The sequence below is a fragment of the Lonchura striata genome, chromosome 2 (genome assembly GCF_050655825.1).
Source record: "Lonchura striata isolate lonStrDom1 chromosome 2, ASM5065582v1, whole genome shotgun sequence".
Classification (NCBI taxonomy): Eukaryota; Metazoa; Chordata; class Aves; order Passeriformes; family Estrildidae; genus Lonchura; species Lonchura striata.
Genome location: NC_140704.1, coordinates 18,680,073 through 18,706,021, shown reverse-complemented (window position 1 = coordinate 18,706,021; position 25,949 = coordinate 18,680,073). Strand labels below are relative to the sequence as shown.

Genomic DNA, 25,949 nt, shown 5'->3' with positions numbered 1-25,949 from the left:
AAGGAGTGGAAGGAAGGAACTGTAACAGACTGACCAAACGCTCCCTAACCCAACCCTCTGGGCCACTGGGAGCAGGGAGGAGAGAGAAGAACTGGGAAAGGAGTGAAGTTGAGCCTTTGTCGTGGTTTGACATGGAAAGAGAATATTTTCCTGAAGGAAGAAGTCAATTTGGATATTGACCAATTGAAGGTGGACACGCCTCTGAGAACACAGAGGGGTTGAAAGCAGAATTCCCAGGGGAACTCGCTCTCTTTGGTTCCGGTCAGCCGCAGTGCAGACCTTCCCCCCCCCCAGCAACAAGCTGGGTGGGGGAGGGGAAGCCCCATGGCCTGATGGAGGTAAGGCCGAAGGGTGGTGGAGGGACTGGAACCGGGCTGGCCCCTGCAGATGGAAGGGTGGAGGAAATCTGGGATGCCTCCATCCCCCCCCAGAGTTTCTCTCCCGAGAGGGAGAGAGAAAGAGACAGCAGCAGTCCTGTCAGCAATTCCACCGCGAGGAAGGAGGAGTGGAGGGGAGCTGCTGCAAGGTGCCCAGTTGTGTGGGAGTTGCTGGATGTCCGGGCAACGAGCCATCCCTGGGAGTTCAGACTTTTAACCCTTCCTTGAGAAATGAAAGCTTGTGAATTTTTCCTTCCCCTCCTTGGTTTGAAAGAGAGGAAGAGGGACACCTTGGACCCTGGGATGTTAGAAGGAGGAATTCTAGATGGGAGGGGGACAAGGAGTGGCTTTTGGCTGGACTTTTCCGTGTTAGCCACAACCTGAACCAATCTTCTCCTCCAAGAGGGACTGTGTTTTGGGAGGATGCCAGTGAGTCAAGAGACCTGCTTCAGCTGGGAAAAGACAAAATTTGAGTGAACAGAGAAAAGGTTAGGGGGTTTATGGTGGCGCCCCCTTGCCCTGGAAAGGAAAGAGAAGAGAAGAAGATCTCTGTTCTTGAGCCCTCGGCCCCAGGGGAAAATGGGGGGGACTGTGGTCCCAAACAATGAAAACTGAACTGTTGTTTTCTCCCCTCTTGGCAGGGCATCCTTGAAAGGAAAATCCTAAAAGCAGTCTGTCCATCCATGCATTGGTGGTGAGAGCACTGTGCATGGAAAGGAGAAGGGTCACCACAGCAAACTTTCTCCGGGTAGTGCCATGTGTGACATGGAAACACGGGATGTGGAGCTGTGTTTCTTGGGGGGTCTGTGGCACAGGAGAGACTCTGTTCCCTCGATGGACTGAGTATCGATTGTTTGGAGGGTGGAAACCTGATTGGAGTCCAGATTGTGTCTCACTGTGGTTTGTTGGAGTTGGGTGGTGGGGGGAGGAATGCTTTGCAAGGTTTTCATTTGACCTTTGTGTGGTTTTTTTTCCTTTCTTTTTCCTTTTGTAGTAGTAGCTTAATAAAGTTTTTTTTTTCCCCTGTTATTAAGCTTGGGCCTGCTTTGCTCTGTTCTAGATTCCACTTCACAGCATTCAAGGGAGGGATCACATTTTCATGGGGGTACTGGCATTGTGCCAGTGTCAAACCATGACACCTTTAACTTCAAGGGATGTGGGAGAAAGATGTTCTAGGTTTTGTCTTAATTTCTCACAATCCAACTCTATTTTACCTGTCAATAAATTAATTTTTTCCCAAGTCAAGTCTATTTTGTCTGTGCCACCAATGAATTACTTGATCTCCATACCTTTACCTCAACCCATGAGATTTTTCATCTTGCTTTCTCAGCCAGTTGTGTTGAGAATAAGGAGGGAAAGAGTGGCTGGGTAAGGACCTGGCAGCCGGCCTCAAAACACCCACTGAAGAATGATGAAATACCAACATAAATGGTTTGTATCTAGAAGAAGTTCTGTGGAAGAAGGTTTTGGTGATATCTCCTTAAAACCACAGGACATTACCAGCACCTACAATTGCTGCTATTGGTTGCAACAGTACAAATACCAGATTTTAAGTAAAACTCTCATAGCAATAAAATAGTCTGCAGATCTACCTCCATGGGAAATAAATATAAAAAGTTTATTACTCATTGATATAACCTAACAAACTGGTTGAATTTCCTACACCAACTAATGATAATTTTAATAAAAAATTACTCCCTCAGTGATTCAAGTGCTTCTGAAAAAAATTATTCAGTTTTTTCCTTTTTTTAATACCTTATAAAAAAGTAAAATCTTCCATGGATGTCTACATCGTAAAAATGTTGTCACCCCTTTTAAGTAGCAGAACATACTGGTTTACTTCACTAAAATGCTGAAGCCCTTTCATGATCACATATATAAAGGACATACAACAAAATTGTTAGACCATGTTAGACATTGTTAGACCATGAATGTTGTCACTTAAAGTTAGAGAACAATTACACCCTACTCCCTACACATAGTAGGGATCAAATAACATCAGAAGCCTAAATAAATTAATAAACTTTCTAACCCTGTTTTTCTTTAACTAGAGGTGTTTGGAAAAATCACTTCTATTTCAGTTTTACTTGATCAGGAAGATACAAGATATCACTTATATCTGAGGAATAAGATGTTTCTCTCAGAATACTTTCTTACAGTCAATTAAAACTGGCATTATCCTGGAATTGTTTGAGACTAGGATTAAAGTCCATGAGTAAATACACACCACTTAATCCAGTACAGAACTGCAAAGCAGCTGAGGTTGAAAGGCACCTCTGAAGGTCATCTGGTCCAACATTTGGCTCCAGCAGGTCCACTAGAGTCAGCTGCAATGGATCATGACCAGACAGTTTTTTAATATCTGTCTTCAAGGAGGGGGACTCCACAACCTCTCTGGGCTACCTGTGCCAGTGGTCTGCCACTCTCACAATAAGAGAGCATTCCTGAAAGACACTCATATTTGCAACCACTCTTATATCCTGAGCCACAACACCCTTAGAACAGTTGAATTTGGGTAAAGGTGTAAGTTATTTCTCCATTAGGAAATTGTTAAGAAAAATAAAGTTCTTTGCAAAGTTACACTTAAAATTCTACACAGTTTTCTTACATTGTACTCTTTCTCCTTTCCTAAGCAGGTTTATCAGTTGTGATGACACTGCTGTTTGAGGACACTAAGTTATGAGGATGGGACTGGAACTGAAAGACTGTTCTGGTTCTGGCCAGAACAGGGTTAATTTTTGCAGTAGCCAGAAGGAAGCATGATTAGGACCCAGAGGTTATTCTATACCATCTCATGTCATCTTCTGGGGACTGGGGAAGGGCTCCCTTATGGGTGGCAGGGGCAGAGGTTAGGTATTGTCAGGGGGTTTCTGTGGAGTTGAGCAATGACAAGTGAATCTTCACCTTTTCCTCTAAACTGTCATTACTATTGCGGCTGTTCTTTCTTATCTCATTGCTGTTTCCAGTAAATTGTTCTATCTCAACCCACCACCTATATCTTTTGTGCCTCCAATTCTCCTCTGCAGCCCATCACATGGAGATGGAGAGTGATCAAGTAGCACCACGTTTTGGAGTGCTTCATTGAGAACTCTAAATTGGGAAATAGGATTCCAAATGCACAGCACTGTTCTGTGATACCCTCTCCAGCAGCAGACTTTTTAAACGATACTAAGAGCCCTTTTTGGCAGTGAAGCTGCTGTGTCCTCATCACAGCATCTGAGGCACAGTTCATGGCAATACCTGGACTTGTGTAACAGAAAGAAATACAATTAGATGCGTCAAGGTTCATTTCAGTCCTAAGATACAATTTTTCATGAAACAGAATTGAGCACCAGAAAAAATTCTAAAAGTTCTAAGATTTTGTTGTTTTACAAAGATCAGTCTATCTTAAGTACTTTACAAATCTGGTAATATATTGGGAAAGCATTAAATAAAGTGCATGATACTTTAAATTTATACATAAACTGGAAACTCATCAACTGCAAGTGATACAGAACAAGGTTTACTGGTAGAAGGGTCACTCTAAACTTCCACTGTTACTCAGAGATCAAAACTACAAAAGATACTACTATATGGATGAAATAAGGTCCTTCCAGAGACACAGAATCTCACTTGAGAAAATAAAACAACTTTTTAAGCCAGGCTTTGTTTTGCTTAATCAGAGTTTTCTGATTATGTTCGCACCCCTACAGCCAGTAACTTGAACAGAACAGAGTAACACATCACAGAAGAGGGACATGAGCACTTGACTTAGTATTTACCAGAAGTTTATTCTGGACTTTAGAAAATGCTTCAATGTGATTTTCAGCATGCTAAAAGGACCTGGAGGGTTCAGAGGGGAAAAGAAAATCTTAATCCATTCTGGTAAGGACCTTGTTCCATAGCAAGTTCTCTCTAGCATTAACATAAAAAAGTGTTAACTAGCTGTTCGCAGTGCATCAACTCATAAACAGTTTTCTTTTTAAAAGAAGGAGCTAAAGCCAAAGAAGCATCTGTCTTTAGCAATACACACCTGAAAAAGGCCACTGCTCTACAATGTAATTTTTTACACTTCAGTTTCTACCAGGCTTTGGGTTTAGACTTAACACAAAGCTTTAGCTGTTAACATGACCAAGTACATGCACGGATGTTTCAAATACCCATCTATACTACCATAAAGCAATTTGAATATTCCTTCTATTAAACAGATAGTTTTGAAAAGCATGAAAAATAATTTGAATTCCAACATATTTTTATGGCTTTTGAAATGAAATTGTGCCATCATATTTACACAATGCCCAGGTAATTCTGCCTTTTTATTTTCATCATTACAGCAAACCATGAGGGGGAAAAGGTTACTTCTTGCCACATTCACAAAATCAAATCTATGTTTGCATCATGCATGCCAGAGGAAAAATGTCACAATTAAATGGTTCATAAGTATAACACTAAAATTACTATTTAAGTCAATTTAATTGAACAGAAATTAAAATGTAGTTTTTAATTGCATATTACAACTTAAATGGTAGCACTTAGCAGAAAGTGTTAACTCATTTATTTTTTAATTGTTAGCTGCTTCAAGGCAATTGTTTTAATGCAGAAAAAAGTGAGAAGCTCTTCAGTAAATTTGATTGTAGGACACTCAGGCATGTAGATCAAATAAAATATAGGTTGAATAGGTAATTAGGTTTGGCCTGTGATACATTAACGTGGCGACAAATTCCAAAAGAAAGGGAATTAATGTTTTTCATTTTATTCTCTCTCAAACACCACTCTATTTGGATTCTTAAATGCAGTTTGAAAAGTATTTCCATTTGATAGAAAACATGAAATTGAAAATCTTCTATAGTAAATAGGTCAATGAATTCTTCAGGAGAATTTTGTAAATTTCAAACTTCAATAAGTGCATAGGGTAATAAGTCTTAACAGATTGCATGTGGCAACTTACTTCACAGTTACTTGACATATTAAAAATCTTTAACCATGCTAAATTCACTGGAGAAGACAAGCCAAGGGGCATGCACATACATTAAAGCATATGATTAGTCTGTACTAATAAGGAGTGGTTTTCCTCGCAAGGTTATTATTTGACTCATGAAAGTGTCAAATATTTTACAACATCAGGCTGTATACTCTTCTTTTATCAACTCCAGTACAACATGGCATGTTATGGGTATTCTGAAAACATTAACATATGGTTTTAAATACCATTCAATACACTAAACCGTCCTGTGATGGTGTCACAATGAACAAGATACTATTACACAGCTAATCCTGCTGACTGCTCTGCAGAGCTGTCCTCCCTCTTCTATCCTTTGTCCAACTTTTCTGTCAGGCTTCCTGGCGCGATTTATCATAAGATAGAGATCTTACCACAATAACATTTGGATTTGTTTGGTTTTCTGTTTTTTTTACATTGGTCTGTTGCTGGCAACATATTTCTCCTACCTTCATTCATCTTAAATAGCTTGTCCAGAATCAGGGGGCTTTTTGTATCCCTTGACTTCTTCAAATATAGTTTTAACTATCTCCCTCTGAAGTATTTTGTCACCACAGATAATTTCTAAATAATGTTCTTCCTTTCACATCAAATGCAACTAAATTCTTTTACTAGCAGTGCTATCTTGCTCTAATGTCCTAAACCAGCCTGAATATTCCAATCTCTTAATTTAACTCAAATGCAGGAGGTACTTTGCATCCCCAAAGTGTGTAGATATACTATGGAATCCAGTACTATATAAGTATGACTCAGGTCTATCACTATGCTAAGACCCAAAGGAAAAATTCAGCACCCTTCTACAAAGGGACAAGATATCCAAATATCTGAGAAGTCAACCTTGAGCAGAGCACTGCCAAAAAACCAAAATTCAAAATTCTTAATTGTCATGAAATACATGTAATTGAAAATAAGGAAAACACTAGTAAAACTAATTAAACCATATAAACAGTGAACCTGCCTGTCAAAATCCCAAATACAACCACAAAGTTTGGGCTAATTAAAATCAAAGGTAGTCTTTTTCTCATATGCAGAGATTTTCCTTCCCATAATTTGTGGCCACTTGCAAATGTACCATTAACGTCAGTCTCATTCTTCCTGCACTCACTTTCTCATTACCAGGCAAATTTTCCAACCAAGGACAATTTAAAAAAAGTCCAAGGCAGTGACATATTGCAGGCACTGGTATATATCCAGTCATTCAGACCAGCACTATTAAAAAAACCCCAAAACACACTCATACACTAGAAGTTACAAACCTAGATCCTCTACTGATATATTTTCTTTCTAGACCTATTCCAAACCAGATTTCCAACATGAATTACAAATATCACTGAGTATATAGTAAAAATGGAAGCATTATGTTTTCCATGTTCATGTTTGCATGTTTCTTAAAAAAGCAAACCCAGGCACACAGTTTACTTTATGCTTAAAAAGAAGACCACTAGGAGAACTTTGGATGGTCAGAATGCTGATGGTTCCCTAAAGAGGTTTGTGTAAAAAAAACTGATGCTATACAACACATCAGGAAAATGCTCACTGTAAATGCATGCTTACTTTGTGAATGTGTGAGTGCTGCAAAAAACCACAAGCTTTTCATAATACTCAATTGCAAATAATGCAAGAAGGTCCACTCCTTCAAAACTTGCATTTCAAGTCACTGTATTAAAAAAATTCTGCATTTTGGAAATTACAGAAAGTGCCATCAATGTAATAAACCAACCTCACTACAACGCACTATTTCTCATACTGTTTCAACTTTAAGAGTGCTCTACTCTTTTGCAGGTTTGTAATATATAAAAGGTAGGTAATATATTTTCCAGTAGCATTTTATAAGAATGGTTATGAACACAACTTCTATTCCTTTAAATGGAATGCAACTGCATGCTCAAATGTGCTGAACTGAGAGTTTGAAGAGTAAAGGTGAGCTTTTCAAGACTGCATCCTGCCTGACAAAACCTATACAGAAAATGGCTAATTAACTGGATTGAGATTCTCTGAAAATTCTGAAGCAACAAAAAGCATATGTCAGAAGTGTTAAATTGTTCCTTACCAAGGCAGGATTACATACTTATCTTTACTACAACAACAAAAACCAAACATCTCTCACACTGTTCAGTTTATTTTTAGTAATTGGAGTTTACCATAGATTAAGGTTTCTGGGTAATTTTTTTAAATTAATTTGACCAAACCTCACTATAGTCATGGCCCCAGGAAGAAAAGGAAAGGAAAGCAACAGCACTATACACTGTGAAAGAAAGTAAACTGCTGAATCTAGCCAGTTTTTAATTGGTTTGTCTGGAAAATATTATATAGAAATATCACTATGGATTTACACTTATAAATTAAAACTGGATTTATTTGAAGCTAACTTCCTTCTCCAAGTTAAAGATCACTAAAATCATACGAAGAAAAGTAAATAAGTATTTTGCAACAGTCTGCACTTTTCAAAATCATGTTAAAAAGCCAAAAAGAGCAGCAGTGAATTGAACTACAGAAGTCAGTGCTATAAACTGCAAATTCTTTCTGATCCCTAAGTTGTGGATCCTGTGAAAATCCCATTTCAGGGATATTTAACATCCTTGCCTCTCATTTGTTGCCAAAATTGTGATGATACAGGGATTGTTGAATTGTTCTCTCCCTTCCCTTGCCTTGGGCAGGCAAAAGGGGCAAGGTCACAATGATTAAACAGCTTTCACATCTTCTTCCAGCTCCTACTTCTCATATGTTCAATTACTCCCTTCTGCTTCTTTACTATTCCTTTTGTAGTTGAGATAGGAGTGACTTTGTTTTGGGAATTGAGAGAGACAATTCTGCCTAGGAAACTAGGATGTCCAGCACCCCCTGATTCCAACTGGGCTAAATCAGACCAATCCCATCAGATGTTTTTCTACATCTCTCCCAGGCTGAGAGGAAAATAAAACCGGTGCAATAAAAACTATTGTACAATTTCTTGCACATTTATGTAAAATGGATATGACCTTCAGGACAGAAGAAATACTGACAATGATTAAAATCAGATCTTCAAGGATTGACTGGGAAAGATCAATTTCCAGTTTCTCCTCACAGGAGTGAAGTTTCTTTTCTGTCAGTTACCATGTTTTCTTGTGATAGACAACTACTATGCCAATCTCAGAAGTCCAACAGGACTTGAGACCCGAGGTAGATTAAGAAATCCAGCCAGAGCTAAAAAAAGTTAATGCAAAAAGCTCCAATCTGGACCCAGGCAGGTGCCTGAACTGAGATTATAGTACTGCCTAGTGCAGAATGCAGAGTTGCATTTTAAAAATACTGTATGTTCTTCCCCACAGGTTAATACTTTGCACAATTAACTGGAGCTCTTTGGTAGTTTTCAACTGACAGACTCAAAAAAACTGAGTACTACATACGGAAAGTACACGGGTAAAACTAGATTGAATTATTGCAGCAAGTCACATCAATCACTTCTTCTGGAACATAGATGCAGTTGGAAAACTACTGAAACCTAAAATTTGACACCACAACATCTATAGCATGGTGTTGAAATCAGTGTATTACTCTTCTTGTCTTTACAAGACAAGAACCCATCCTACTATATTTAATTAGAAGGAAAGTTTAAAAACTCAATCAAAATCAGGAAATATCAGGCAAATGTCAATTGTATGGTCTTAATTCAACACATATGGATGGCTGATTTATGTTTTTAACTAGTGCATAAGTGTTTATATAACACACTGTTACTATCTTTAGGAAATGCCCTTAGGGAAATATGTATTTTGGGTCTTTGTTTCTTTTGCAATCTAGACTGAATTTTGGTTGTGCTGTGAAACATACCACTTCCAAACCCCCTTCTTTTTTTGGCTGTCATATAAAATGATTTCTCTATAGCATTAGATACATTTCAATGTTAATCTTTAAATGTTCATAGCATTACTTTCTTGCTTGCAGTTCTAGCTAGCCTGAGCATGGTATATTTGAAAGCAGGATATTATTGAATTATCTATATTCTAACAACACACAATTACTTTCTATAAATACAAGAATAAATAAATAAATAAACTTTCCTATGCTTTGTTAGCCTAACCTAACTAAAGGCCAAAAAGAGAAAATACATAAACTACACATACTTACATTGCAGCTATTCAGTTTGTGTTTATTCACAGTCTTTACATATTCATTACCTATTTCAGGCAAAACTCTGTAACTCTTGGTTTAATGCTTACTGCTTGCAGCATTTGTCTCAGTCATAAAAACTATTTTTTCTGAATCCAATGCTAGGAGAAATTAATTACTTCATTATGCGTTTACAAATACAATTTGCTCTTCAATGTGTATTTGCCATAACATTGACATCATCAGTCTGAGATGCTAGTTAAAGAATATATCACCATCCTATAATTTTATTCTTCCTTAACAAAACCTGAGGACTAAAAAGCCTTGCATGTTTAATACTGCAGATTAAATTAAGATTCCTGATGCTAATGATATTCACAGCTCAAAAGCAGACAAGCCTTATTCTAGATTTAAAATATATGGGTCATCCTCTCCAAGGAAAACTTAATAATTAAAAATTATATTTTTTTAGAATCACAATTATTCTATTCTTAAAGCTATTCATGTCCAAAGTAAAGTACTTTGAGGCTTAAATACTTAAGACAGAAGCCTGAAAAGAAAGTTATTGTCTATATTTAAGGAAAGATGACTCAAAAAGTATATAAAAGTAAATAATTGTTTCAAAACAAAACAAAAACGACACCAAGTGGATAGAAATATGCTAAATACACTAATTTCCTAGAAATAGACTGCTCTGGTTCAACAGTCACATTAAGAAACAAGCAAATACCCTAGGAAACCAACAAAAATTTGGCCATCAGTTATAATGCTTGAAAAATTGAAAAAAAAATCTCTCTTGCTTTCTTCTGTTCATTAGGCTGACTGAGCTGGTGGCTAGCAAAGAGGGAAAGGAAGAGAAAGAGAATCACTAATATGTAATTACATAAACATTTTAGAATAACCAAGGTGTCAAGGTATTTTATTTGTATATCCTGTTCTCTACATCGCCAAAGTAACATATAACAAAAGGATGCCTTCCCCACACTCTCGCTGGGTGCCAAGGAAGGTCATGGAGCAGATCCTCTTGAGTGCCATCACACGGCATGTACAGGTCCTGCTTGACTGACCTGATCTCCTTTTGTGACAAAGTGATCCATTTAGTGGATGGGTGAAAGGCTGTGGATGTCCCTACCTGGACCCCAGGAAAGCCTCTGGCACCGTTTCCCACAGCATCTCCTGCAGGAACTGGCTGTCCATGGCTGAGCCAGGTGCTCTGTTGGATGCGTAGGAAACTGTTGGCATGGCCGGGCCCAGAGGGTGTTGGTGAATGGAATCACATCCAGCAGAGCTCCCCAGGGCTCAGCGCTGCCACCAGCTCTGTTTAATCTTTCTCAGTGAGCCACGTGAGGGGATCCAGGGCACCCTCACTCAGTCTGCAGACACACCGGGCTGGGTGGGAGTGTTGAGCTGCTGAAGGCTCTGCAGGGGGATCTGGACAGGCTGCAGGGATGGGGAGAGCCCAGAGCTCTGAGCTCCAGCAAGGCCAAGTGCCTGGGCCTGCTCCTGCCCCTGGGTCACAACAGCCCCTGCAGCTACAGGCTGGGGCAGAGTGGCACCAAAGATGCCTGGAGGAAAAGGTCCCGGGGCTGCTGGTCAGCAGCAGCTGAACATGAGCCAGAGAGTGCCCAGGTGGCCAAGAGGCCAATGGCATCCTGGCCTGGACCAGCAACAGTGTGGCCAGCAGCACCAGGGCAGTGACCATAACCCTCTACTCAGGACTGCTGAGGCCACACCTTAAATCCTGGGTTCAGTTCTGGGCCCCTCAATTCAGGAAGGCCATTGAGGTGCTGGAGAGAGTGCAGAGAAGGGCAATGGAGCTGGGGAAGGGTCTGGAGCACAAGTCTGATGAGGAGCAGCTGAGGGAGCTGAGGATATTTAGCCTGAAGGAGGCTCAGGGTAGATGAGATAACAAACACTAGGACAAGAGGAAGTGGCCTCAAATTGCACCAGAGGAAGCTTTAGACTGGATAGTAGGAAAAATTTCTTCACTAAAAAAGTGGTCAAGTATTGGAACAGGCTATCCACGGAAGCAGTGTAATCACTGGTCTTGAAAGTTTTCTAAAGACTCACAGATGTGCCTTAGTGGTGAACATGGTGGTGTTGAGACTTGATGATCTTGGGAGGTCTTTTCAAACCTCAATGATTCTATTGTTCTAACTTACCAATATTTCATCACTAGTATTCTGTTGCACAGAAGAAAAATACATTGTTCCATACTTGTCCACTGACCTCAGACAGGAGGCAAAGAAAAGAGGTAGATTTAAACAATTATTTTTAAAAGCATGTGTACAATTTTTCATTAATAGTAATAATGCTAATGTAATGTGCCAACTGCAGGATTATCCTATGTAACATAAACAGTTTTTTTAACATGCAAACCCCAATATTCTGCTCTGGCTGAGTCAACAATATTTGCAGTGACACTAAGTATAAAAAAAACCCAGGAAAGTCTGAACTCTTAACAGTTTTAGTAACACTGTAATGCAGATTTTATTTTTCTTAAATTAAGCATTTTTTTAGTAACACTACATTTTTTAACAGCTTGGTAATAGAATACTGAGTTTTTCACCTCAGGGTTACTAAATTCAATATGGCCCAGATCAATAGTGACTCAAAGTCATCACCATTTTGATGAGAATTTGGAGCTCAGGTTAGAATGTATTATGAACATAGTCTACTCCAGTGAATAGCTTCATAACTGATACTAACATGTATGGTTACTGGCAGTCTCAATACAGAGCCTTAAATTCACTGGGAACACAGAGAGATTTACTTTCTGGACCTACAGCAATCCTTCTGAGTCAGGATTAAGGCCCAGTAGCTTGCACTACAAGGAATCTCAGACTTGTTAGCTGCTTATTTGTACCTGTCCCAAGAATAAAAGAGCATTAGAACCCAGACACACTTTTCAAGTACCATATTTGCTTCACTGCTTAGAAAGAGAAAATAAATTATTTCAAAACTACATGACCTCAGGCTGCACACCAGAACAGAATAACCCTTCCCCTCAAAGACCAATTTATTAAAACATCTGGTTTACACAGCACCTTAATCCTGCTAAGATACAAACTGCTTGCTTAAGAAATTAACATTTTTTTAAAAGCCTGGAAACTGTATTCAGGTAATCTGTCATATGACATCTGATTAGAACAAGAACCACATTATTTGCTAGTAATGAAAAAGCATACTCAAATTTCAAAGCAGCACAGATGTGGGAAGATCCAAGGCAGAAGAGAGCAGGTGGCAAGCTAGCTGGCAATTACAAAATGTACAAGGTTATAAAATGACTAAGACTTAATTGTCAAATCTATACATTTTAAGCTAACAAAATAGTAATTTAGCATTTGTATAGCATTTTGCCTTTTAATGTTAGAAAGCAGGAGATCTCTTCTGTACATTTAAAGTCATATTCCTGTTCCACAGCCAACTTTCAAATAAAACCTTCATGATTAAAAAGCTCCATCAGTTATCAATATCCTGTATCTGAAACACAGTACTTTAATGGCGCAGGCTGAGAAAAACAAAAGCACAAAATGTCTTTTAACCAGAAAGGAGCTTAGCACCAGAGTGATCAGTCTACAGTACAACAATAAAGAAAAAATGATAACTGCCATGTTTCCAGCATCTACAATAACGTGTGTAAAAATAATTATTATGTATAAAAGTCTACTTATATAAAAGTATACTTAATAAAAATATACTTATGTACACTTTTATTTCACAGTATTTTTAATAATCTTAATTTAAAGGTTAACAGTATATAAAATGCAAGTGATGTGTGCTAAGTTTCCCATACTCTAGGCACAAAAAATTTTTACAACTCCTGCTTTAGTAAAATCAAGTCAGGTGCTCCTGCAATATCAAAAACACCCAAATGCCAAGAAGTGCTGCAGATAACATGAAAAACAAAAATAATGAGAAACATCATTTTCTATCCATACATCTGGTCCAGCTGGAAGGGATCAGGCACTGTCTTTTTCCACCTTTATCTCCTCTTTACAGAGCAAGCAAATATCAAAAGGTCAAAAGTATTCACTAGTCATTGAGACAGAACTTGGAACTCTATCTTCATAGATGAATGAGTGAAATAATGATATGGAGATTCCAGTGGAGACGATGAGGAATCTGCAAACCAAAAGAAATTATAATCCTGGTCCTACTGAAGACAATGATAAATCTCCCAATGATTTCTTAAGGGCCATGATTTTCATGCAACAACAATATTCTTCACATAAGTAATGAACTCTCATGAAAACAACATGTGTTACAAATCACATAAAATCAAATCAGAACAAAGTATGAGGAAAATCCCTCTGAGAGAAATGATTCATCAATAGCATGGTTCCAAAAACAGTGAAGACACATTGTTGTATGAATATTTGCAGAAATGACTGAACAAGATCAGATGTAACAAAATGCGTCCTCTAAGAAGTCCCTTTTCTTTCTTCCAGCTCCACATAATAGGTTGCTTAACAGGGAAGTAAAGTGTTAAATCATTGCTAACTAATGCAATAGTGGCTAAACAACTTATTCAGGCTACAAAATACTACATCTCAAAGCAAGTTCCATTCCCTCTAAATTTCCCTTAATTACTAATAAGCATACATAGAATAAATTTTCCAGTCACCTTTTAGTGAGATACAGCAAAAAAAAAAAATATCAGAAACTTAAGCTAAGCGAATTAAGATCTCAAAAACCTGTATGATCTTGCAGATCTTTTTAGAAACAGAGCATCAACATTCAGTGACAAAACAAAAATAATCCTAGAAATAAACTTTTTCTTTGCTTGTTTTGCTTTGAAGAGTTTTGTTGATCAGCATAAGAAGCAGCTTTTAGCAATTTCTCCCAGTTCTTAGTCATATGCAGTTTGCATGAATAGTACAGCTAGCACTATATCAATATGCAATTTAGTCCTAGGTAAGTATATGATTTCCTATATAGCAAAAAAACCCCTGCCTCTAGAGTCCCATTAGTTCATTTTCATGCTCTCAAATACAACTGACTCAGCCCACACTATTTCCAAGAAAGCGAGTTCAAGAACAGGATAGATGGAAAGGTTTCATAAATGATATAGGTAACATGCTCTTGGTATGTGCCTCCACCTATATGTGTTCCCAAATCTGAATTCAAGCATCCTGGCTGCAAAGAAAATTGAGTATTTCTTTCTCTCTGAATTTATGAAAGGTAGTAAGTCATAATAAACTATTATAATTTTACCTAAAACAAAATTGGAATGAACTGAAAAAGCATTGTAACCCATTAGTCCCACACAGCCTCCCTTTTTTGTGGTCTAAAATTCCAACTATTTAACCTTCTCTCATAAATATGATTGTCTAAATTTATTTTTACAGTTGACCTAGTCTTTCTGTTATGTATTTTTTTGAGTACAATTAAAACTGTATAAAAAAGGTACTAAAGGTAGATGGATCACTGCCACACAGAAATACAGAAAAATTACCTTTCTGTTCTGCAATACTGATATTATCTATCTCCCAATAGGTTGCTTTCTTTTATTATTTCGTTTAATTTTCAGTTCTAACTAAAGAGTAACAATATGGCAAGATTAGCTCCCTATGGACATAAGATCAGTGCATTCTCAAATTTGGGCAGAAGAATAACTTTACAATGCTATAAGCATGTTTTCATCCAGCTATGTAACCTTATGAAAGAAAAAAGGGAAAACATTTTCTCTTTCCCTTGGTAGATAATTTTACAATGCCTAAGAAGGAAACTATTTTCTTCTCTACAGCCTATTCTTTATCTACTTCAATACTTAAATCCTATGGAAGCAGTAATCAAAAAGAATAAATCACAAGGAAAAAAAACCTCAAAGTACTCAAAAAGAATAAATCAACCTAAGAACTGAACATAATCTAATCTTTCTATCAAATTAGGCACTTTGCACAGTACAGCATTTCCAAAACACTAGTTCATGGATTATAGGCACCTCTAAAGTATAAATATCAACAGTTTAGAGCAGCTGATGAACACTATTAAATTACTGTAATCATCTGCACCTGGAATGCCAACAGCAGGGAAAGCAACTCCACTTCTTACTCCTGGAATACTACTTTATAAAGCTACTTTGATGTTGTCTGGTACATAGTCCACATCTCTGAGCTACCACAGAAGACAAGGGAGAAAAGAAGCTAACAGGCATCCTTATGAGTGAAGAATGACAATCCCAAGAAAAGGTCTGATAGCAAAATGATTTATGACAGGCTAACTTTTCCCTAAAACAAGCAGAACTGAGACGTGGGCATTACACACCACTTGGTTTCATGTCTGTGCTAGAGGCAGACTAGGGATGCTGACCCAGTTCACATCCACGATGTGATGAAAAATATGTATTTCAAAAATGGAAAATGTGTCAAATGACAGTTAGGAACAATTCACTTGTGGTACAATCACTTCCCCAGTGAGCTTATTACAAAGCATATGACACAGCCCTTCTCCTATTAGATACAAATGGCTCCTATAGGCTTCTGGAGCCAGTGACATATATTCTCCATTTTGACTTGCAGTTTATAAATCTGTTTTCCTCCACAACTATATTAAATGTTGATGTTGCATTGTGATAACATATTAGCTGTCAAGCAAAGGAAGCAGAACTCATCACAGTTTGTTCAGGTCAAACACTTTACCCAGACAGCATACCTACAAACTGCCTGGCTGTCCCTAAAAGGTTAACCCGTTTTGTAACAGAATGATTTAAAAAAGACACTAATTTATCAAAGCAATGGAATGCAATACTGAACATCCAGGTGAAAGTGTAGAAAACCAAGTTAGTTTTGTTGAAGACATCTGAAAGGACCTACAACCAATTCTCCTAGCAGTGTCTCTGAAGACACTTGTGAGGAGGTATAAATTTACAGATGGAATAGGCCCATTCTTACTCAATTTCTGCATTTTCATGGAAATTCAAAGACAGACTCAGTTTCTGTCAGAGGGGAAGATGAGTTTGGAGATCTAGATGATCAAGCATGCAACCAACCCAACTTTGCTTCAAACATACCCTTCTCACCTGTTTTCCAAGGAAGGCAGATTTTCAAGACAGCAGACTAATTTACAATGTTTATTCTCAATGTTTATTCTAGTATGATTTAATAAAATTTACCAGAACACAATTATACTAACTACCACTAAGAACCCTTATATCTGAGTAGAAAGAACCTTAACAATAGGCCTAAACTGAATTGTTAGAACTGTTCCATGCATCAGATAAAATACACAAAGTACGTAATCAGCTCTACAAAAGACAATACATCTGCATATTAGAAAGAGGTTTTCTTTTTCCTTTGCTTCTCTTTTAAGAGAGAAGAATCTGTTCTTGCAAGCAAAATGTTATTAACTGCAATTAAGAGAAAGAACCAAGCCTCATACAACTTGACAGCATTATATTCTACTAATTTCTAGTGAACAAGAATAGTATTTATATTAGAAACCAGAGAGCTTTCATATGGCTTAATCAATGACATCCTATTATAACAACATTTCCAGTATCATTACACAAATTACACTGAACATTAATATAATTTTTTCTGTTATATCTCTGTCAGACAATTAATATGTCTCTATACTTCAATGGTATATGAATATTGTGGTGGTAGACACACAATATTCTGTTTTCCTGAGAGGCAAAGAAATGAATCAACATTTTAAATATATAACATGAAAGATTTTGAACCTACCTTCTTCTTCTGTGTTCTGTTCCTGCCTCCCAACCAATCATCCATCTGTTCCTCAATCTCTTCGATTGAAGATCCATGATCATAAGATGGTACATACACACTTGATTCCAGAGCTGTGTATACAGGGAATTCTAATTTTGGTTTCTTGACTTTAGGCTTCTTCTCTTCTATACAAAAGTAAAAAAGAAGAAAAAGTAATGCTACTAGTACTGCAGGCATGCATAATTAAGAAGCAGGTTTAGCTTCTCATCTCTTAATCCTATCTTAAAATTTCCACTAAGGAAGTGCCTTCAATTCCTTTGTTAAAAAGAGAATCAGAGTTTTGCATAATATTTTTTTTTTCTTCCATCTGAACTATGCTGGAAAGGGGCAGTTGAGTTAGCTCTTCTTACTGGTACACCACTTGGCAGAGAAGATTAGTACAGGCAAAAGCACAGGAGCTGTTAAAAGATTCTAAAATCCAGCCAGCTTCAGAGAAATTGGCAACAGTTGACAGGTGAATTTTAGACAATTCTGTGTGACTTTATGGTCAGCTATGCTAAGTAGAAGCTTCTCAGTCAACAGATGGCTTCTCTATTCTCAGATTTCTCCGACCACAAATAGCTCTGTTCTAACTCTTACACATTTAGGAAGATTAAAATGTTGGACCTCATTTCTAACACTGATTACCATTTTCTGCTCTCTCTGCCCTTCAAATGATATTAAATGGGAGATGCAAACTCATGGGAAAGAAAGGAAGGACCACAACCTAAGTCCCAGCACCTAAAAATGCCTCCACTATATAAGATGATCTCAAAAGCAAGATTTAAAATGGACAACTGACAGAACTTTAGGAAAAACAAAATGAGGAGCAGAAAGACACTTGAACACTCAGAAAGCATCCAGAAACCTCAGGTGTGTCCACGGGACTCTTCTGGCTTTTCCTCTTGTTTTCAAAATATGCTGTATTCACAATGACTAAATGTTCCTAAACTGAAAGAGCTGATCTAATACTCCACTGTAACCAAGAGGGAAGTTCTACATTTGACTCCACCTTTTCACTCTCCACTGCATATCTTTGTGCTCCTCTCCCTCCTATTGTGTTTCTACAATCACCCAATCATTCAGCAAACTACTTCAATTTACTAAACAAGTAGAAAGCTACTCTTAATACTCAAACAAATAGAAAAAAATCCAAATCATTTAAAGGTGGTGGGCAAGGAAAAGAAGAACCACACTTGTCTGATCAGCTTATCTGCCTTTACAACCACACCCTAATTCTTCAGAGGAGAAAAATCTGTTTTTAATGGAAACCTTTAAAAAATTCCTAAAGAAGACAGAGGACTGTTCCCTACAGACTCTGAAGCATAATTTCTTTTCCTAATAGTATATGTACAGAAACAGCACAGTAAAAAGACTGCAGATTTGACAAAGCCTAGGAACTGAGTATTTAAGAAAATAAAGGGACAGAGAACTGTTCCAAGTCCAAAATGAAGAGAAAAGTCATAGAGATCTTAAAGTCTAACAGGATGATGAATGAGCTTTTAAACTTTTCACTGTTCAGAATTTCACTGTACGTTGTTCAGAGACCTGTTTTTATATAGAATCTTTAACTTTGCCTGTCAAATTTCAGTAAATGAAATATTAAGTTAAAATTTGTATTTGGATATTTTAGCATGCTTCTGTAGGGATGTGTAGAAAATACAATGAAAGGACAGGTACTCCTCAAAATTAAATGAATATCCAAAAGTGTAATACCATCATTCGTCTCACTATGCAGATATCAGTAAAGATTTTTTTTTTTATTTCAAAAGGTAAATTTTATCATCAAATCACATATATTAAATATTATCTCATTTTACTCCAAAACTGCCACATATAACAGCTTCTAGAATCTGTTAAGATTTGTATGGATAAGTAACAGTAGTTTACCAGCTCTTTGCAAACACTGATACCAGCAAAAATATTCTAGGAAGCTAACTTTAGTGACAATTTTCACCACTTTATTTCAATCCCTCAAAATAATCAAGCACACTCTGTGTCTTCACTTGGAATTACTTAACAGTGGAGAACCCCATGACAGTTGGCTTTTCCTGAATCTTGCACCCCATCAGCTACTGCTTATTAATTTTCACTCTCAAGATATGCAAATAGTTAAAGCTTGAATGCTTCTAACCAACACTTTAAATGAAGAGCATAGCCTGGAATAGGTCATCTAGGCTCTTGCTGTAGTTTTGGAAAAAATAATTATGTAACTATTTCCAGAGGACATTGTGCTCCACTTTAAAATGAGGTATCAAAGACAGTATCTAGGCTTTCTTCAGGGAGTTAAGCGACAGAGGAAGACCTAACATAGATAAAACTGTTTGCTGACTACAAAGGAACAAGAAATCCCACCTAGAGAAGATGGCTGTACAACCTCAAACAAGCACTCAACCATAATTAAAAAACCTTATCTCTACTGTCTCCCATGGGTATACATAAAAGATGAAGGAGTTCAGCATATCTCTTGATACCACAATGGCTGACATATTGAATTAAAAAAACCAGATAGAATTGAAGTTGCAGCACCTTTGCCATAGGGCTCCCAATAACCCATCATGAACAGTTTCACCTCAGAATTTTCAAAGCTACTTTTTAGAACAGGAAAGCACATAAAAACAGTTTAATGGTAACATCTTAAAGTATTTTAGACAGAGGAAGTTCAGAAGTTATGTTTAGTGTTATGAAGCCTCAAATTAAGGGAGCCAAGCACTGGTGCTCTTTCAGGTAAATATGGAGAAAGCAAAATAGACCACTGGAACTATTTCACACAAAAACCAGAAGTCCACAGGAGATACTCAGGAAGAAAACCTCCCTCCTTCATGTTATCTTTTCACTATCAGCAATTCAATTGGCAGCCTAAAAGACATTTCCAACCTGACCAGGCACTTTGCCCTGAAGAGAACATGGATCGGGTTTTCCAGACACTAGATGATGCCTAGACAGGTGAATCCTGTATCTCCTAAGGCTTGACAGACAGCCAGGAAGTTGGTGCAGCTGCCCACCACCACGACCTAAAGCAAGGATGTGTTTGATCATGCTGACAATAGTGACAACTGCAGCTGTGATTCAGAGTTTTGAAATACAAGCGTTCCCTTAATATTTAGTGTCATTTTCTAATGGTACTGGTTTAGGCCATCTACTATAAGAGACTTGAAAAAGACATTTTTCTCATCCAGTCTCAAATATTGTTTTAATATCGTTACACACAAACCTAACTAAATGCAGGAAAAACATTCAGTAATGACTTCCTGGGTTCTTCTCAGTTCTGTGACAGTGAGCTCAGTATCTGCTGGAGACCCAGTCAGACCAAAGTGCCCTATGTAGGCACCAATATCCAGCAAACCTCCACTATAACCAGAGGTACTGGCATTCATACAACCAAACACAGGGGAGAGAAAACAATCTTGGTAAAACAGAGTCTGACTTCAACAGAGTAAATTAAAAGCTTGTTCTCATTACTATTTTCTGGGAAGATAATGTCCTTTTATTGCCAATTTACAATGTAGTAACTTTTTTAGTCTATTAAATAGAATTAAAAAAACAAATGGAATTTGGTTTTTGTGCATATGGAATCCAAGATCATAAGTACAATGGAAATTGTTTGATATCTACCAGTCCCATGTCAACTGATCAGTATTTTACATGACTCATAACTTTTAGAGAGTTCTAGTCCTTTTTAGAAGGGATTTAGTTTTATCATTTTCTGAATTCATACTGCAAAAAACCCTAATTTTCTAGAAGTATTTTCCACCTTTAGAACTATAGAGTTCTTTATCAGAAGAATAAAATCAATAAGATTTAAATAAGATTTAAAAAAAGAGAGATGCAGTTACACCCCCTATGTTTGAACAGCATATAAACACACCTATCACTGGGATGCTCAGACATTACAGATAACAATTAGCTAACTCCCCTGAAGTACAAAATTTTATGTTTCTAAAGGCCTCCAATATTATTCTTCTACTGGCTCTACATTTTAGTAGTTTATGGTGCCATGGTGTGAGTTTTGAAGTCTAATGAATTACTTGCATACAATCAGACACTTCCTCATTAGTACTTCCACCTTGTTACTACATTAATTTTATCACTGGCAAAATTAATAATATCTAGCTAATGGTTATTTGCTTTAAGATACATCATGCATTAAGATACTGTCAGATAAGGAATCTGCTAGACTTTATGGATCAAGTACCATGTAATAAAACAGTGATGCTTTTTCCATAACAAATATCAGAGGTCCTGCATTTTGAAGTTTTCAGAAAAATTTATGTTGATTTTACATGTTCAAATACAGAAAAAAAAAAAAAAGACAGTGATATCTTGAAAATGAAAGGGACAAATTACCTCATACCTCATGCATTAGTAAGCAAGAAATATGACCACACAAAAAGATAGACAGCAAACATCTTTTGGGCAAATCAGTAAGATACTGCACTGAGATTTCTTTTTTCAACACAGTTCTCTTACCTATGTAACTATGAAAGACAACCAAAGCATTTTTAACATTAAAATTTATTGAAAACATGACAAGAGAGAAATTCACTTACACATACAGTAACACAGTCAGACAGAACACAAAGAAACCAGAAGTCTGGAAAAAAAATGTACTAAGGTTTTGACAGTCTATTGACAAAATGGAGCAAATTATGCTCAATATCAGTGTAAATATGGGGCAAATACACATATGCTTAAAAAAAGGTGCACATTTCTATACACAAAGTCAATGGGATTATATGAATATATCAAGAATTTGAGATAGATGTATATATCTTCTGTACTGGGACATACAAGCTAGTTTATTTTTGAGCAAACTGAAAGACATGCTCAGTGATGAATGCATCCTCAGCTACAAGAAATTTCTCACAAGCTACAGCTTCTGATGACTTTCATCTTTTTTCCTGACGATCTACCCTTCCCAAAACTTCCAATTCCCCCAAAATACAAATGGGTTAGAAACAAGGCTCCAATATTTGAGCATTAATTTGCCTTCCGACAAATATGTAATGAAGCATGCATACCTCTCTCAAATGAGCCTCATGCACTGTATTTTTAAAGAATATTTTCCAGAAAGTCTAAAGGAAGTTTTGTGAGGAGAGGTATCATACAAGCCTAGTTGAAACAACTGGGAAAAATACACAAGCTTGAAAGTTCAAAATTCTTTCAGCAGGCCTGCCAAAACAATCAGTGAAATAGATGATACATAGTTTGCCATAATTAGGCTTCAGAGGTAACAATTAAGTGATCAGAATATTCACACCCACACCAACCAAAAAAGCGTGCATTGCATAAATTAATTTTCTCTCAACCTGCCTGTGAGCAAATCATTACTGAGCAGCCATATCAACATTGCATTTTGGCAGAGATTAATACTAAACACAATTATCCAATATATTTATCAATTATTTGGATGGAAAGTAACCTTCAGCAGGGTGCTAGATTCTATGAATTTAGTTCAAAAGGTTTCCTCTTCAAGTGAAGAGGAAGCACAAGAAGAAGTAGGAACATGGATTGGCTGGTAGCCTGGGACCAATCAAATCAAAAGTGTTTTTGAAAATTACACAGTTAAGAAGCTTATGGCACAACTGCACTTAAAAGGGACTTTGGACAAGAAATCTTTGATATCAGGGCTTGCAGTTATGGTGGACAAGTAATCAAAAATGAGCTATCAAAGCAATAACAACTAATGTAACCTGTGATTCTGTAATAACCACAGAAAAAACACGATTTCATAATCAGAAGATAACAAACTTTGGAACATTATATACGAACCCAGGGCCCAATTGTTCTAGATACATTGCAAAACTAAATCGAGTGCAGAAGATCCACAGAAATTAAGGAATCAAGAAAGACTTTGTATTAAGAAAACCCACAGATAAATAAAAAATGTTTTAGGCACAGACATACTAATAAAGAACAACTGAAAGCCAAACCTGGCGAAATTCATACTGAAATTAGGATATAACTATACAATAGCAAAATTAATTACCTGAACAAACTATGAAGAACAGAAGACATCTCAAGGTTTACTGATCAATGTTGTATCTTGAGTAACAAGGAAGCACAAAGCTGAAGTGCACCATTGGTACAAGTCAAATAACACAAGTCAGAGAATCAGTATTTTCCACTGATTTTCACCTGTAAGAGTCTGAAACACATTGTACTACATGACCTAATCTATCTCCTATCCCTATTAATGAAATGATATAAAAAGCTATGTAAGCAGCATGCTGTATTCCAAGCTGTCAGGAAAGGGCGACCAACCAAGCCTAACCAAACCTGATCAAATGCATTAAAGGTTTCACTACAGCTCTGGATGTTTCGTGGCAGGCACTTGGGTAAGAGTGCTGTAAGACCCTGTGGAGATACATAAATATCACATCATAAAAGCCCAATACAGAAAGGCAGCTCATCAAGCAGCCATGGGGCTCGTAATTTCATACTTTAGTTAAAGCTTGAAAGATGGGGGTAAGGAAAAAGCAGAAAACCACACATACTATTCAACATGGTTTATAACTAGAAACAAAACAGTTTCCTGCTAAAGATTGCTGCAGATGCCTTATACATCATGGCAAGAATTCTGGATTTACAAAGCAAATATGTTTTGTAACTGGGATGCCAGTGAGGAGTTCACCTGCAATATTTAGCAGGCACCTTTTTTAAAAAAAGCATATTTTAAAAATAAATTTAAGTTTTCATACTGAATGTCAGGGAAAACAAACTAAGAAGAATGAAAAGTAAGAGAATGGCCAAGGCTAAATATAAAGAAAGAAAAATAGATGTGTTTCCCCGCAAAACTGACATCATTAGAAGTAGTACTTCATGCAAAAACAGCTAGAATTTGTCCTGGTAAGTACTCAAACCTTGCAATTTAAATTTAAAAATGGAGCAATCTGTCCTGATTGTATGCCTACGTCATCTTAGTTTAGTCATGCCTATTCAAGTGCAGCTAATACCTACTGTACTTTACATCCCATGACTACAAGGAACAGGGTTATCCATTGGGAAAGAACCAGTCCCTGATGCAGGGATCACACATGTGACATGACAGAAGAGGGAGAAGTTGGAAGAAAGTTTATTAATTAAAGCACTTCCATTTAAAAATAAAACTATATGTTCTTACATCTAAATGTGAAAAATGCATCAGAAAATGTAATGCAAACCATTTCTACTTTTGTGCCTAAAATACACATCTCTCTGTTAATTCCTATTAAATCCTATTTCCTAGAAACCTAATGCTGTGTTATAAGTTGCTCTATTTTTGTAAAGCAAAGTTGCTATAATTTATTAAGGCAGTAACAACAGCTTTGGATGGGTTGAGAAGTGATAAGAAACACAGCAAAAGTGCCAGAAAAATAAATCAAAAGTGTGTAATATAAACTTCCCAATAAATTACCTTTTCATACTCCTTCCAAAAAATAGAACTTTAATAACATCTCAATACAGTCCTCTCTTTCCTGTTCAGCAAACTACATTTTCCTTCTTCAGTACCTTACTTTGGTTTTAGTTCAAGCTGCCTACAGAATACTGCAGAGTTTCAGCCAGAAAGCAGACAAGGGGGCAAACTAGCAATTAGGGCATGAAAAAACCAAGCACTGAAAAACAACTAATGCTAATCAGCATGAGATATATGTTTACTCAGTTAAATAGACAGAACCTTTATTATGACCTCACATCCCAGAGATAGTGTCTAAAATTAAGAAGAATGGGGGCAAACAAAATGCACATTTGGTGATTTACAACCTTTCTATGCTAATTGTGATGTGACAATGCAGAGCAACATAATGAAATAAGCAAATTTAGCAGATGCCTTGCATGCATGCAAGCTTCAGTTAAAAATGATATAATTTTTTTTTTGCCTACAGTAACATGGATGCATCTCTTGCTTCTCTCTTGAGAGTCTTACTTATTAGAAAAAGAAGGTAACTGACAGCTCATTCTGCTGCCCAGCTATATCACTACTATGGCTGACCAAATAATTCCATGCCAAATCTCAAACTCTGCTAATTACAGGTGGTGATTCTCAATCCTCTTTGCTACCTGCCAGCAAGCCTACGATGGGAGGGCAGGATGCCAGCCAGTGAGACTGGTGAGGACTGGCCCCTGCTCACATGAGTGACACTGGGTCACCTGGCAGACATGGCAGTCATGCCGTGGTGCACCCAGCAGTGTGACAGGGGACAGGGTGGTGCTTCTATGAGAGATCAAGGGTGACTTAGAAGCCCACACTTGTGTCTCTCAGGGGTGGGCACTGCTACTGGAGGTAACAACAAAAAAAGTTACTCTCACAACACACCTGGCAGCAGGGAAATGCTTAAAACTTCACGTCGCCTTTCAGTGACACACAGGAATGTGCAAAATATGATGTTAACAATTTTACACTTTCATTTGCACTTCTGTTTTCAAAAACTAGTCCTTTTAAAACTCACAGTAGTTCACAGGTTTCAATGAGGAATGTATGCCTGCTATTTTGAACAATGGTAATACATTACTATCTGACAATTTAACAAGTTTTTAATAACCCGAGTCAAGACCCTTTTCAAGGACCCATTTTGTGGTAGGTATCTCAAACATAATGGCAGGCCTTCCTAACAAGCATTAAATGCACTATTTTGCTAGATTTGGCCTGGTTCCATGATGCTCACTGAGATGCTGAATGTTATCCATTTTCCCAAAACAGATTCAGCTACTGGTAAGTTGGGAATTATTGCTGGAACTGGATCTCTTCACTGATTTTACAGAATTAAAATATAATTAATTATATTTTGTAAATATATATAATGCAGCTGTATT

General features: G+C 37.1%; 1 protein-coding gene across 2 annotated transcripts in view; it reads right to left on the bottom strand.

Moving 5' to 3' along the window:
- DNAJC1 (DnaJ heat shock protein family (Hsp40) member C1) overlaps positions 1 to 25,949 on the bottom strand; it is a 108,986-nt gene that overhangs the window by 26,386 nt on the left and 56,651 nt on the right. For both annotated transcript variants that reach the window (XM_021530379.3, XM_085565615.1), the window contains exon 8: positions 17,136 to 17,302. In XM_021530379.3, coding sequence (XP_021386054.2) covers positions 17,136 to 17,302 — 167 coding nt within the window. The remainder of the gene's footprint in view (positions 1 to 17,135; positions 17,303 to 25,949) is intronic.